Genomic DNA, 15122 nt, shown 5'->3' on the forward strand with positions numbered 1-15122 from the left:
ATTAATGGAAAACATAACAACGGAGTCGGTCATATTTAGAGTTTTGCTAAGATATAAAAGGATCTATGTGAAATATGTAATAAGTCTGGGTCTGAGTGTAATTAAGCCACATGGGGGGGGTCATAGATGTAATGATGTAACTACTACCTAACTGGATTATAAATATCTTTATTGTCCTTTTCATCATTACCTCCACTTAATGACTATATGAAGCTTCCACAAACTTCCATATCCTTCGATCTCCGCAATATCAACCGTACGATCGATGATTCAGAGAAAATGAACGGTGTGGATCAACTGGATAAGCTCTAGAGCATACATTACAAGCTTACTGTAGTCGCCTCACACTGAAACGGTTCGAATAAAAGTTTTCCGCGATCGGATAAGCACTGGACTCGAGGGGCCCCACGCATGGCCTCGGCGAGGACTTGGAAGCAACGCGACGAGGAAGTGAGGATAGCCCATCGGAGCCGTTCAATGGGCATCCGACGGATAGGGTTCGGCGATCCGAACAAGATCCGGGCCGGAGCCGACAACGACGTCCGTGGTCGGAACCTAGGAATCTTGGTCCTTATCTTTCACCTGCTTTAATCCAGTGAGATGATGTGATACTGCTCAAGGTTCCAGTTTCTTGAATCGAAAACCGGTAATTTTTAACAGTGTTCTTATTTCTTGACACTTTTTTAGAGGATTAATTCTGGAATTTGGTTCTTTTTTGGGGTGTTATCGTCTATGCCGGGTGGTTTTCTATCAGGTTTTGCACGTCGTAGATGTGCTACATTGAAGATTGCGACTGTTTTGATAAACTTTATAATTGCGTTTTCTATGGAACAAGCAATGATACTTGCAAGGAATTCTGATGTGATTGTATGTCGTGATGTATTGCTTGTCTTTAGCTTGAATGCTAATCTTAGAAGCACTTCTTGTCTGTGGCGTGGTTCACCTGTTTAAATAGGTTGCTTTCGGTTGTTTCTTGAATGCTATGATACTGCTTAAGATTTCAGTTTCTTGAATTGAGATTGGTAATTTTAATAGTACTTCTTTTACTTGATCCATGTAGTGGAATAACTCAATAAAGAATACCTTTTTCTTTTCAAGATTCTGGAATTTGGTTCCTTTTCCGAATTTGTAGTTTGTCTTATTCCGATGTGTTGTGATATTTTATCAGTTTTTGGCGTTGTATATGTGCTACGCGTTGGAAGATTGCAGCTTGTTTTGATTAATTTATAATCGCATTTTCTACTGAACAAGCAATGTTACTTGCAAGGAATTCTGATGTGATTGTATGTTGTGATTCGTTGCCTGCTTTTAGCTTGAATGCTAATCCTAGAAGCACTTCTTATTTGTTTCTATATATGATGTATATACCTGATTCACCTGCTTAAATAGGTTGTGTGCAGCTGTTCCTTGGATTGGATTTGGTGAAGGCCAATGGATCACCGACTTAAATGTTTCAACACATTGTTCCACTTCTTGTTTCTTATATGTGGTGTATTCCAAACATTGGCTACTGGGCTCGCAGCAAACCAGACAGCTTTCCTGCATGTAGATGCTTCTCCCGGACATGGCAGGGAGATTCCAGAAAATATGTTTGGCATCTTTTTTGAGGTGAACGAATTTTTTCCCTTCTTTTTTGTTTCTGCTATTCAGTAGTTCAATGACCATTTGCAACTTAATTGCATTTTATTTTTTGATTTACAATAATAGAATCCAGTATGCACCACATATATAAATTATGTTTATTTTATTATAATAAAATGTGCGTCGACTATAGTAAATATATATACTCAGTTTCAAAAGCTCAATCTTGCCAATTAAAAAAAAAATAACTACAATTAAATTGCAAAAGTCACGTAGTTCAATTGTTGAGAGCTTAAGTTTTGTGTTGTTTTTCAGTTTTTAGTTGTCATATGTCAAACTTTACAATATAAACTCCACCACGAGTCAATCCATGGTTGATTCCATCTGCTATTTGAAAGTATTGCCAGGGTATTATACTCTAGTAGTCTTTGTTTGTCACCTTTTAATCTATAGTTATTATTTGATTGAAAATATCACTTCTTTAAATGCTTTTAGTCCTTCAACTAGTCATTTTTCCTTGATAATCTATTCTCATTTGTCAAGATTTCTTGTCTTACATCCCCTTTTTCTTGTTATAATGCTTACCTAGATTTTTTTTTGACAACTAGATTTTGTGAATATCTTTCAATCTACTTATGATTTGAGAATTTGAAAGTCATTCGAACACTTTTAGTTAATGGACCTTATAAGAGATTAATAATAGTATTGCACTATTACATTCTTAGGAAAATTGCCACTGATGCTGGTTACATTTATAAAGTTACGTTCCTAGCAATGATGAGACAAGAAAAGATTCAGTTGTCCTGGATTTACTTTTATATTTTGTTTAAATCTTCATTTAAGGTTAATCAACACTTGCAATACAATTCCAGGAGATTAACCATGCAGGAGCTGGTGGATTATGGGCAGAGCTTGTAAGCAATAGAGGTAGAGTTAATTGATCATTGACACACTAAATATGATATCCAACAATTGAAGTTATTATGTGATCTTGCTTTAGCATTTAAGAGTTTGTTCAGTTTTTCTTCGGATGATATTGAAAGAAAATCACCATACAGAATCTCAAATACAATAAAAGAATGATTGCATATCTTGTTAACGGATCAAAGAAATAAATGTGAAATGAACAGGAAATCACTATTTTAATGAAGAAATCTTGTGAAAGTTAGATTTGAATTAAAGAAGGTTCTACTCATATAACCTATTGGAATAGGTCCATATAATGATCAAGCAATGTTCTGTTATATTTTATTATTCTTTTTTGCTTGCAAATTCACTCCATAGACCTGAATGAATTTTGACGTTGATCTAACATGGTTTTGCTGAACATGTTTGTTTAGTCATGTTGTCTCCTAATGACGAAGGATGATTTATGTTAACATTCTGCTTGTTACATTTTCAGAGTGATAACTTTTGCTACCTCTTACATTCTTATATAAACATTGCCTGCCTGGTTCAAACTGAAGTACTCAGAATTTTGTATCCAGGATTCGAAGCTGGCGGCCCTAATACTCCTTCAAACATTGCCCCATGGTCCATTATAGGAGATGAGTCAGTGATAGTTGTAGCGACTGATCGAACATCTTGTTTCGATCGTAATGAGGTTGCACTCCGAATGGAAGTACTTTGTGATGACGAAGGGCCTAATATCTGTCCAGATGGAGGTGTTGGTATTTACAACCCTGGTTACTGGGGCATGGTATGAAGTAACCAATTTTGTAACTATTTACTGATTTTCTGCTTAATTCGATGTCTTCTAAGTAACATGAAATTTGCTGATTTCTATTATCTCATATTTTACGATTAATTACATTTTGACCTTCTCAACTATCACTCCATATCACTTTCATCCCCTCAAGAAAAAAGTGGACATATATACCCTTTGAAGTATCTAATTATATAACTAAGCTTCTCCATAAGAAATTTTATTAGTAAAAATATTAAAAAATTGACTAATTAATTAGATGGACAAAATTACCCCTACTTTCTCTTCCCCTCTCTTGTTAGAAGTGGATAGAAGTGGATTTTGAAGGAACTAGAGAAGATCGATTTAGAGTTTGATTTTCTATTAGAATTTCTAATTAAATGTTGATGGAGGGGCTTAGTGGTACAATTACATAGTTTAAGGGGGTGTATTTGTCTATATACTTTTTTTGGTGTGAGAGCAATACAGATCCATAGTTGAGAGGGTCAAGGTGTAATTAACTCCATAATTTATCCTAAACTGTTCTTGATGCAGTTCATTATCAAAATTCATTTCTAAGGCTTAATAGTCGTTTTATGTTGAAGCCTTGATCTTTTCCTTTATTTAATATGCTGACAGAGTGACAACTGCTAACTTCTTTACTTTTATTTTCACTGTTTTCATACTTGTAAACACTAATGCCCCTCTTCTTGCTGCAATATTCCAGTATTTTGAGGAAGGGAAGGCCTACAATGTGATAATGTACGTTAGATCATTGGAATCAGTGAATTTATCAGTTTCACTGACAAGCTCTGATGGATTGCAAATTTTGGCCACAAATACCATCATGTGAGCCTATTAATGGATTTGGATTATTCGGTAGTTTGACAGTGGATAGTAAAGTTCCTATGGTTTTCTCCTTTAGATAGTCATAAGTTTGTTTTATTTGTTCTTGCAGAGGAGATGACATTGATACTTCAAGCTGGACCAAGGTGGAATTTCAATTAGAATCCAGTGGAACAGATGCCAATTCAAGACTTCAGTTGACAACTAGAAAGAGAGGGGTTATATGGTTTGATCAAGTATCAGTCATGCCATCTGATACATACATGGTACATTTCTTTTCCTTGACTCGTACATATGACCTGCTGAGATGTGCTTACCTGTATTGTTATAAAAGATCTGAGGGTAACACTTATCATTATACAGATGTGTGCTTAAATATTTACATGCACATTCATGTACGGACTTTTCACACAATCAATCATGTGCATATTATATTTATTTCTAAAATTGTCAGATGTGTATGTATAATAATGTATTATGCCACATAAATGTATGTTCTTCGTGGGATAATGTGATAAATTATGCTAACTTAGTGAAAAGATATGCGTCACTAGATTTACTTCCTATTTATGCAAGGTATAGTGAATGGAGATCTTCTTTGAGGACCGAATATCAAATCAAATCTTAAAAACTCGTAGTACACAATCATTGACTATGATATGATTTGACGATGAGATACATTAGCTGAATTCATTAAACTAATGAATGGTTGCAGAATGCAGAGGGATAATTGGAGAAGGTTGCAGGGTTAAGGATGGATAACGAGCTTGCATTGTGAATCTATTTTAAGGCTAGAAAAGGATAGAAAAGGAATGGAGGGATATGGTGTAATTCGTGGATAAGAACGATGGGGGAGATGGAGGAATAGATGGATTTTGGCTATAGATTATATTGGAACAAAATGGTGGATGGAAGGGAAGGATGAGGAAGAAGAGAAGGGCAGTTTTGTAAGTAACAAATAGTTAATGAGACATGTGCATGTCACATGATCGATTTCCATCATTCGATGTCATGTGTGTCTAAGGAGGTGTATATTGTTCAAAAGTGATAGGTGATAGGGGATCATTTATAATCTTTTCTCGTAAAGGGGTGTAATGTGATCTTAAGTCAGTTGAGGGGTCAAATCATTTAACTTATACATTATGTTTTCTAGAATATAAGGTGTCTAATTTTGTAAATTGTCCTAAATTTTCTTGGAATAAAGAATAAGTATTGATCATGAATCTGGTTTTCTTTGATTCAAAATGAATGATGAGGTAGTTTTATTTTATTTACAGGGACATGGTTGTAGGATGGAGTTGGCTTCCATGTTGGCAAATTTGAAGCCTCGATTTCTCAGATTTCCAGGTTCAATTGAAAATTCTTTTTTGATTGGTCTTTCTAGCAATTTAGTTTTCTATAGATCAATTTAGTTCAAAACTACATAAAACCCATGTAATTTTAATGATTAATTTAGTGAAAATGTTCAATCTAAATTTATGGATGGCACATTACATAATAATAGATACGCCTTGCTCAAAGAAGGTCCAAAATGCATCAGCAATTGCAGCCCAGAAGGAGCCTTCTATGATTGTTGAAGTTATCAAAAGCTTCCTAGCAGTTATCAGATATTTAATACAAGTCCGCCTTAAAGGTTATAATTGGGCTACTTCAATCAACTTGAGCCAAAGCATGGTTAAGAAAATGTAGTCAGAATCCAACGAGTCTAACCTTCTGAATTCAGAAGTGATATAATAGCTGAACACTAAGGACCAGAATGATAGATTATAACAGTCTGACACATTTATGCTTCTGGTTCCATTCTGATAGCAGAAAGCCAGAAACTAATGTTTTGCTTATTTCAATAGGGTTCTATAATGGTACTGTACAGCTAGGAATGGCAATTGGTCAAGTTACATGGATTGGACTTGGGTTGACCACTCAATCTAAGAGATAACACATCAAGATGAACACAACCCTAATAACCCTATCTATAGCCAATGCAATATCCGTACAACCTTATATGGTATTTCGTACACATGTAACTATAAGTTATTTATCTAAATGTTGCTTAATCACTCTTAATCCTTGGTACATGACCTTTTGTTAGTATTTTTAAGCACTTTGTTTAACTCTTTCATGACTTGTGAATTCAATCTCATCTTTTACTTTATCCTTAGCAGATATTAAGCAACCCATCTAGATTTTATCTTCAGCTAACATATTGCTAGCCGGATGCATGACAATGTTTGTCTAATTTTTGGAGAATGTCCAACTAAAGGTGAAGTTCACTGGGTTAGGTTTGGGATTTCTGATAGATTTTGGTTAAGGTTTGGCCTTCAACCTGACCCAAGTTGCCCAAGTTGTTGCCTTAGCTTGCAAGTTCTAGAACCATTGAATTTGGTCCAGACTACCGATAAAGCTGTATTGAGTGTTTCAGATGACTTATATAGGAAAAACGCAACCTGTTAGGCTTTAATTGCTCTTCTACTACAAAGTAATTTTCCTTTTGACTGAACTTTAGAAAACGATTTTACTGTTCTTTTGAAAATACCTGCAGGTTTTTTCACTTAAAGTGCTGCAATTTGCAAATGAACTAAGACAGACCTCACAGAGTAACTAGACAAAGTTGATACTTAATACCGTTATTTCAAATAAATTTACCTTGAATTGTAAACCTCATCAACCTTCCTTTTTTCTGTTAAACTTTTCTGTTAATTTGCATGACTCTGCCCATATGATTGTATCACATTTACAGGAAACTAACCTTTATTAGAGCAACCTATTGGTTAATATATAAAACTTCTTACTGTTGCAAGTTTTGCCTACCTTTTCATATCAGATCTTGCGATGAGTACTCTTGATGAAGAAGAGGCCTTTATTCTGCAGTTTTTAATGAATATAATAGACTGCTAATGTAAGGAGATAGAAAGTTATTTGATCAGAGAGTGACTGTAACATTTTCATCAGTTATGTACTATAGTTTGTCTATTGTTGTAATCTTCTATGTATGCGGTGTCCCTTTTATTTGTGTTCTTTTTCAGTTAGGCCGTCATTTATCTTAGATAAGTTTACAAGGATTAATTTATCTAACATTTATTTCATTTCTTGTTTACTCCTAATCACCCAAGTTGGTGGACCAGTGGCAGACTGCCAAGATGCTTATTGATATGCCTTTTCATTGTTTTAGGTGGTTCTTTTGTTGAAGGTGAGTGGTTAAGAAATGCATTTCGGTGGAGAGAAACCGTAGTTCCATGGGAAGAAAGACCTGGTCGCTTTAATGGTGTATGGAAGTATTGGATCGACGACGGGCTAGGATTATTCGAGTTTCTTCAAGTAGGTGTCTGACTGTTATAACAAGTTCCTTTTTTAAAAGACTTTTACTGCTTAAATATCAGAAACTGAATTGCTATATTATTGTCTTCCAGCTATCAGAGGACTTAGGTGCCTCCCCGTTGTGGGTAGTCAACAGTGGTAACTATTCATCTCCTCAAATAGCTGAATTTAATGGTCTAGAATATTTCGTTCATATATTTCATCTAATCAATTTTTAAATTTTAATGTTGCAGGAATCAGCCTTAATGATCAACTTAATCCTTCAAGCATCTCCGCATTTGTGCAGGCATGTCTAGACATATAGCTTACTGTGTAACTGGCCATTGTTAAACTAATTATGCCATAGTTTTTCTTAGGTTTATCTATTGGATTCTCCTTTCTGTTCATATATATCTTTTGGGTTTTTGATAGATAAAGTGCTATAATTTTCATGCTTTACGTGAATTTTACAAATTTATTAGAATTTTTTTTTTCTCATTTTGGACCCAGGGATCCTTGGTTGCCAGGCTTGATCAGTAAAAACAGGCTACATACAGTCTTACAAAGAAACCAAGGATGAGAAAAAAAGATAAAAGAGGTTTAGTGGAAAAATATAGTTTAACTTCGAATAAATGTAGAAAGACAAAGACAACGCCAGTTATATTCTAGCATAAAGAGTAGGACAAGCTACTAGATGAGAATGTGAGATGATGTCATTTTCAAGTCTATGAAATCAAAATGTTTTGTGAAATGTTGAGTAAATAATAAATAACATGGGGAGAATCAGAAATGGGTGTGAAGAAAGGAAAAAGGTCTCAAAGCCTAAGAAATTATGGAGAGAAAGAACATGCTATCAGAAGAGTAGGATTTCAATAGCTTTGAATATCTGGGATTTGTCGTCAAAATTGCAGAGAGGTCTCATGTAAAAGAAGCGAACAAATTTAAGGTTGAAGTCTGAAAAGTTCAAGCTAAATTTAAGTCAAAGGTATGAAAGTAGGATGCTTGTCAGCACTCAGCACCTGTCACAGGAAGGCTGTTGTTATCAAGGTGTCCAAAGATCTAGTGAAACTATTATGGAGAGCTCTACATGAAAGCTGCCAGTGCTTTTACTTGTTATGTTAAAGTAGTAACTTTGTGAGGGGAATTTTAAATTTGTAAGGGAAGCTTATTATTTGGATCAACTGTTATCATATGGTTCCTCTATGAAGATAGATCACACTTGGCATAGGGCCCTCACTCATAAACTTATTACATCCTTTCTGCTTACCTTATTGCAGGACATTCTTGATGGTATCGAGTTTGCTAGGGGGGACCCTGACTCCCAGTGGGGCTCCATTCGTGCAGCAATGGGGCATCCGGAACCATTTCAGCTAAATTATGTTTCTATTGGAAATCAGGACTGTTGGAAGAAGAACTACAAAGGTGTGCATTCTATTCACATTAGGATATTACTAGAATACGGTTATATCATATACTCATACGTGCAATGTCATATTTGTCCTTTTGTATGTAGAAATAAGGCCAAAGTCTGTATATTTGAGTGCAATTATTTCTCATTTTCATGTATACATAATTGTACATTAACTTCACAGGCTGACTTCATGACCAACTTATGACTAGATATATGCCCCACCTGGCCTACTTATATAGTTTACTTTTATTGCTAATATTTGAGATGTGATGATTCACGGACTCACTCTGTGGTGACTGTTGAACATTTTCTGCATATTTTTACTGTGTTTATGAAGAATTTCTTGCTCTTGTTACCTTTGACTCTTTGAGTACTTGTTGCAATCAAACAACCTATCAATTCAATATCTTTATAGTATAGGCATAACTTCATTGCTTTGCGGAAGCACCTCCGGAAGGCCACAACTTGTTCTGTCGACTAATTAATTTGTAGCTTTTATCAGGCAATTTCTTTAAATAGATATGGTACAGATTTTGGATGCAGAGAGTGATCTGATATATCTTATATGAAGTTAAGAACTGAAATTAGTACCAGAAAACCTATGTAAGCATCCCAGAATTAGTTGTATATTAATTGAAGATAATGCAAGTGCCACTTTCTTGTCTAGATTTTTTCACTAGAAGGTCTTCTTTACTAGTTTTGGACAACCAAACCATCTTTTGGTAGAAAGAACACGTGAACTATGCCAAAGGCTACTAGCTGATCTAGTCCCTTAAGGGAGATCCACATTTTTTGCAAGCATTTTAAATCCAATCGAGTAGAAATCTGTTAATGAATTTATCTAACATTCCTAGTTAAACAGACATGGAGGTATACCTATTCATTTCTATGGGCTACTCTGTGCCCATCATCTTACAGGCAGAGCCAAATCTATTAAATAAATCTACATTACTAAATGATCTCCAAGGAGACTAAGTCATCAAATCTTTTTCTTCGAATTTGAGTTTGAATGATCATCAGCCTATTTAGACTGTCTACTTGGTTAGATATTTCTTTTTATGTAATCAATTGTTTTTGTTCATTCCCACTTGGGACTATTGGCTTGGTTGTTGTTTCTTGTTGTTTGTTCTTTTTAATTATTTGGAGTCGCCTTTTATGTTCTGCTAAAGAACAACCAGGCCAATAGTATTCTTCTATTTGAGTTTACGACTTGTTATGTAGTATTTTTCCTTTTGGCCTGGTACAATTGACTGCTTTGCTATATTTCAGATAGAAAATAATTTTTGAGGATTAATTTTTGCTAACCAAAAAGGTCTTCCTCACTGAAGCATAATTGATAGCTAAACTATTTTAAATGTTTTATAAATAACTAAATATTTCTTTGTTGATAGACTTACATATTTATTGATACTATCGAAATAACTTCCACCAGTACTTCATACTTTATAGTTTATGGTCATTCCTTTGCTATAAAAACAATTTCAGCAAGATGTTTATCCTTTTTTTCCCTTTGTTCTTGTTAGATTGTTCCACTACTGTATATGTTCTATTATATTCATGGTTGAGACAGGAAAAAGAGCTTACTGTGTCTTGGTTTTGTATTGGATAGGGAACTATCTAAAGTTTTACTCTGCAATAAAAGCTGCCTATCCAGATATCAAACTTATATCAAATTGTGATGGGTCTGCTTACCCTCTGGATCATCCTGCAGATTTATATGATATTCATGTAAGAATCTACAGATTCTTCTGCTACTATGTTTGTCAATTTGTTTTTATCTGCCATTACCTAGTTGTGAGTCACTAAAATCAGACTTCTTTTCTTTGGTAGGTTTATACCTCTTCTTCCGACATGTTTTTGAAGGCTCATCAATTTGACCAGACATCACGTAGTGGCCCCAAAGTATGGTTCATCAATAACTCACCAATTACCATTGGTTTATATATCTGCAACACAGGACCAGACTACAAACTTTTTGTTGAAACTTTAGAAAAATGTGTAACATAGTGAAAAACTCATCCAAGATGGACAATTAGATTTTCTCACATTCTCTTTTTTCACCTTCAAGTAAGTTCTCTACAATCCCAAGATGCAACGATTGCTAAGACATGCTAAATTTTTCCTTGAAAGATCAGTATGAAGTTTGTAGTCCAACTAACACACTCACATGGCTAAAATAGAAACTTTATAAGATTTAACACTTTTTCAGCCATATGAATATGTCTTGGGATCAAAAACACTTGCCTCAAGGTGAAAACAATTCTCTTGTTTTCTGTCTCCAACTGAGATTAGATTTTTACAATCCTGAGGCGATCAATGGGTAAACAATGTCATAACTTTATTCAATATGCAACACAAAGTTTGCATTTCAACTCATATCTTCGATAGCTGGAAACCCATACAGTTTCAATGTAATTAAGGACTCCTGAAGAAGATCATTTGCTGTCATACAATTCCAGGCATTTGTCAGTGAGTATGCTGTGACGGGAAAGGATGCTGGCAAAGGCAGCCTTATAGCAGCAGTTGCAGAAGCTGGCTTTCTTGTAGGATTGGAAGGAAACAGGTACTTTTAGTCACCTTCCCATCATCCTAAATGTGCCTGTATTCTGATAAATTTTCTTGTACTTGCATGTGAGAGTTGTAGTTGAGGTCCATATTTTAATTAACAGAATCTTTTTCTTCAATCGACGTGTCCCTGAGGGTAAACTTATGAAATTCCGAGTTCTTTTAGTTCTTAACTAGGCATTGTGATTTAGTTTGTTGCATATCAGTTGATCATCATGTATATTAAGCTTCCACAAGAAGTGGAACTCATATATTTACTCAATTGCAATGCTATTTAACTGCAGTATGTTGTGTGTGTCATTCTATTAATCTAATTTATTTTTAAGAGATTGAGGTTTGAATAACAAAAGCTTGGGCGATTGGATGTCAAAGAAAATTTTATTTCCTTTATGTGGTTGACCCTTGGTGATCAACCAAGATATACTGAAGTTTCTTCTCATATTGATCTTTCCAACATTAACAGTAACATGTTGTATTTAGAGTACTCTCTAGTCCTAGTTTTAATTGATTGGTTTGATGATAATTTTTGTGCAGTGATGTTGTTGAGATGGCAAGCGCTGCACCACTCTTTGTAAATGATAATGATCGCCGGTAAGCTCTTATAAATTGTAAATCCCGAATTTCTACCTTACCATTAAAAAAATGCTTACCATGATTTGACTTTTTCTGTTTCTCAAACTAATTAGGGGGATAGGTGAGTTTTTGAAACTATTTAAAGAAATGGTGAGTGGTCCTTTGGCACATAAGAAACTGCTGCCAACAAAAGCGAATGTATTACTGAATGGTAACAACTTAGTTGATCTAGGTTGTTGCAGATCGGTAGGAAAAGGCTTGTACTGTCAGTGATTTGCTCTTCGTGGCAGCCATTTTATGTGCCATATTTCTTTGAAGTCTAAATAGTTTTGAAGTGATAAAATCATCTATTCATCTTATTAGTTTAAAAATAAACTTTTTTCAAAAAAGAGTTCTGTGATTTTCTTCCACGATGAACAATGTATGATTTTTGTTTTCTAGCTTAAGGATGGATTAGGTGACTGGACAAAAGTTGGCAATCGTAATAAGAAAACTTATTTGAGTTTCATTGTTCAAGAGCTATTTCTAGTCTGAATGAGGACCTTCATCTTTTCTTCCAATTCTGTGTTTTTATCATGTTCTAAGAGTTGCAAGGTTTTTATTGGTCAAGATTTAATCCAGATGCCATAGTATTCAACTCATGGCAGCAATATGGAACGCCGAGCTACTGGATGCAACATTTCTTCAAAGATTCTAGCGGTGCATTCCTTCATCCTTCATCCATTCAATCTACATACTCTAAACAGATTATTGCATCTGCAATTACATGGCAGAGTTCAGATGATGGCAGCAACTACCTGAAAATAAAGGTCCTTATTTAGTTCTTTGCACTCCAAGATGCCTCTACATCTTTTTGTTAATGAAATTGAATTTTATGAAGTTGCTCTTTCATTTCTAACAAATGCTTATTGTCTGTCAAGTTATATATTAATATATTTAACAGTATAGTATTAGAAATTAGAATCACATCATGTTTAGTCATGTACTTAGGCTGAAGAATGTTGGGCCATCTTCTAATGAGAATGAGCCCACTTGTCTGATAAGCTAGGATGAAAGAAGTGGATAGGCCCATCATGCAACAGTATATGGAGTTCTTTATGCTTTTGACTTACATTTATAGGCACAGTAGATGCTCCTTTTTATCCTTTTCATACTGTTGTTTGTTTTGTATTCATATACACAGTCATTGCACACTTGCACCAACACGTGGATTAGGAGATTAATCCTCCTCTAATTTTACCTGATGTTTTACATAAAGATTTGGCAGAACTTGTATGGTGTAAACCATTAAAAGGGGTAGCACTTCATGGGTTGGCCTCTCTTTAGGCACTGCTTTAGCAATCTTTAATGTTCAGGCCAATATCACTAGAACTAACTCCTCTTTCTTGAATGAGATTTTCTAAGATGGATGGTGAGCCTCATGGAATGGTATTGAAAATGTCTTGATTGAAAATTTAGTTGGAGGGTTAGAAGAATCTACCTTTGTTACTCGATGATGGAAAGTTCCACACTTTGGATGGATATTTTAAATGGCAAAGCTTGTAAATTAGTAGACGCCAAAAAGATAGAAGAATATAGGTCATCATATTGATAGATAAGAAAAAAAGCTTATTTGTCAAATCTTGAAGAAGAATTAAAAAGATGTGAAGCCAGAATAGGAAGATCCACCATGATTCTTTAATTTGTCGCCACTTCTAACTTCTTGCTCTTTTTTCTTATTTTTCACAGAAGAGGTACTGATGCACAACCTATTTAATAAACTGAGATTATTCTCTTCCTACAGCATTAATATTCTTCTACAAGTGTTGCTAAAGTTTAAGTTCATTATATTGATATTTGCAGTAAAATACTTTTAGCAAACATGAACTTTGTGAACTATGGGGCTTTCCCCATAACGTAAACCAAGAAAACGGTTTTCTGCAGATTGTCAACTATGGGGGTGACTTTGTGAATATGAGGATCTCAGTGGATGGACTAGAAGATGATGTCAACTCAACTGGATCAATAAAGACTGTGCTTACATCCAGAGGCCCGTTGGATGAAAATTCCTTCCAAGAACCAAACAAGGTTAGTAGTAAGAATATTAAAATAATAAAAGTACCTCATATAAGTGAAGTTCTAATCATGTTATAGCTACAAAAAGAATAGGGGATGCAACAGTACATATATTTCTCAAGAAACCTTGAACTTGGTTGAAATATAAATGTAGTCATACATACATCCTTATCTTTCCTTTGTTAATGCTTTTACTACAATTAAGAATGGGAGAGAATTTTCATACATTGGATTCTTATTGGGCTTCTGCAAGTACTAGTAAATATTTTATCTAACAGTTTGTTTTGGTGATTGTAGGTTGTGCCAGTACAGAGTATTCTTCCAAATGCAGGAAAGAAGATGGATGTTATAATCGACCCGTATTCTATCACCTCATTTGATTTGCTACTTGATCTCGAAGTGTACAAATCCGCGATTTGAAAACGTACATTGAAAGAATGAAGTAGAAGAAAAGATATTCATGAATATGTAAATATGGATTATCTGGCCTTGAGTCAATTCAGAATTCCTGGTTGTAATTAATATTTAATGGAACACTAGTAATATCAAATCTAAATTCACGTGATTTGACTACAACAACAGCCCTTTTATCTCCTTGTGAACTCTTGCGTTATTTCTAAGTTTTATATTAAATCTAAGTTGATATCTCATCTTCCTCAACTAGTATATCATAAAGAAAGGGTTCATTGAGGTAATGGCTATTGTGAAGGCCATGATGATATATTTACGCATTTGGAGGAGATAATTTGTAAACAAGAAGCTGTTCATATGAAGAAAAAATATTTATGCTTCATCTCTCTCCTCAGTTGCATGTGCTGAACGTAAGCAAATTTAAAAAAAAAAAAACATACTGAGAGTTGAAAGCAGAAAGAAGAGGAAAATAATCCCACAGTGACTTACTTTGTCTCCGTTTTGATAGTTCAATTCCGCATAATTCTTGTTACATAGTCATTAAAATTGAAGAAAGGAAAACTAACTTATCAATTTCCTGATTTAAAGATCGAAACCCTCATACTTTGGATCGGACAAAGCGGCAACAAGATGGCAACAAAACCTACGCGCAAAGCATAAATGTGGTATAAAAAATGTTACACTTTGGAGGTTTAATTTAGT

General features: G+C 34.6%; 1 protein-coding gene across 6 annotated transcripts; it reads left to right on the forward strand.

Annotated features, from left to right (window-relative positions):
- The first annotated feature begins 411 nt into the window (after nucleotides 1–411).
- LOC140781217 (alpha-L-arabinofuranosidase 1-like) lies at nucleotides 412–14588 on the forward strand. Of its 6 annotated transcripts, none has more exons than XM_073127109.1 (18): nucleotides 442–646; nucleotides 1390–1608; nucleotides 2454–2508; nucleotides 3069–3280; nucleotides 3993–4114; nucleotides 4224–4377; nucleotides 5389–5458; nucleotides 7281–7426; nucleotides 7519–7564; nucleotides 7660–7712; nucleotides 8683–8827; nucleotides 10426–10544; nucleotides 10647–10718; nucleotides 11276–11379; nucleotides 11916–11972; nucleotides 12565–12763; nucleotides 13878–14021; nucleotides 14307–14588. In XM_073127109.1, the coding sequence occupies exons 2-18, from the start codon at nucleotides 1432–1434 to the stop codon at nucleotides 14427–14429; spliced, it is 1998 nt and encodes a 665-aa protein (XP_072983210.1). In that variant the 5' UTR covers nucleotides 442–646; nucleotides 1390–1431; the 3' UTR covers nucleotides 14430–14588. The 6 variants fall into 6 exon arrangements, 4 of the variants coding, with proteins under 4 accessions (XP_072983213.1, XP_072983210.1, XP_072983212.1 ...); XR_012107676.1 differs by having other exon boundaries at nucleotides 506–646; nucleotides 12576–12763; XR_012107675.1 differs by having other exon boundaries at nucleotides 506–646; nucleotides 12602–12763.
- Nucleotides 14589–15122: the final 534 nt, after the last annotated feature.

Source organism: Typha latifolia, chromosome 2, assembly GCF_019914945.1.
Source record: "Typha latifolia isolate L0001 chromosome 2, TyphaL0001v2, whole genome shotgun sequence".
NCBI classification, from domain to species: Eukaryota; Viridiplantae; Streptophyta; class Magnoliopsida; order Poales; family Typhaceae; genus Typha; species Typha latifolia.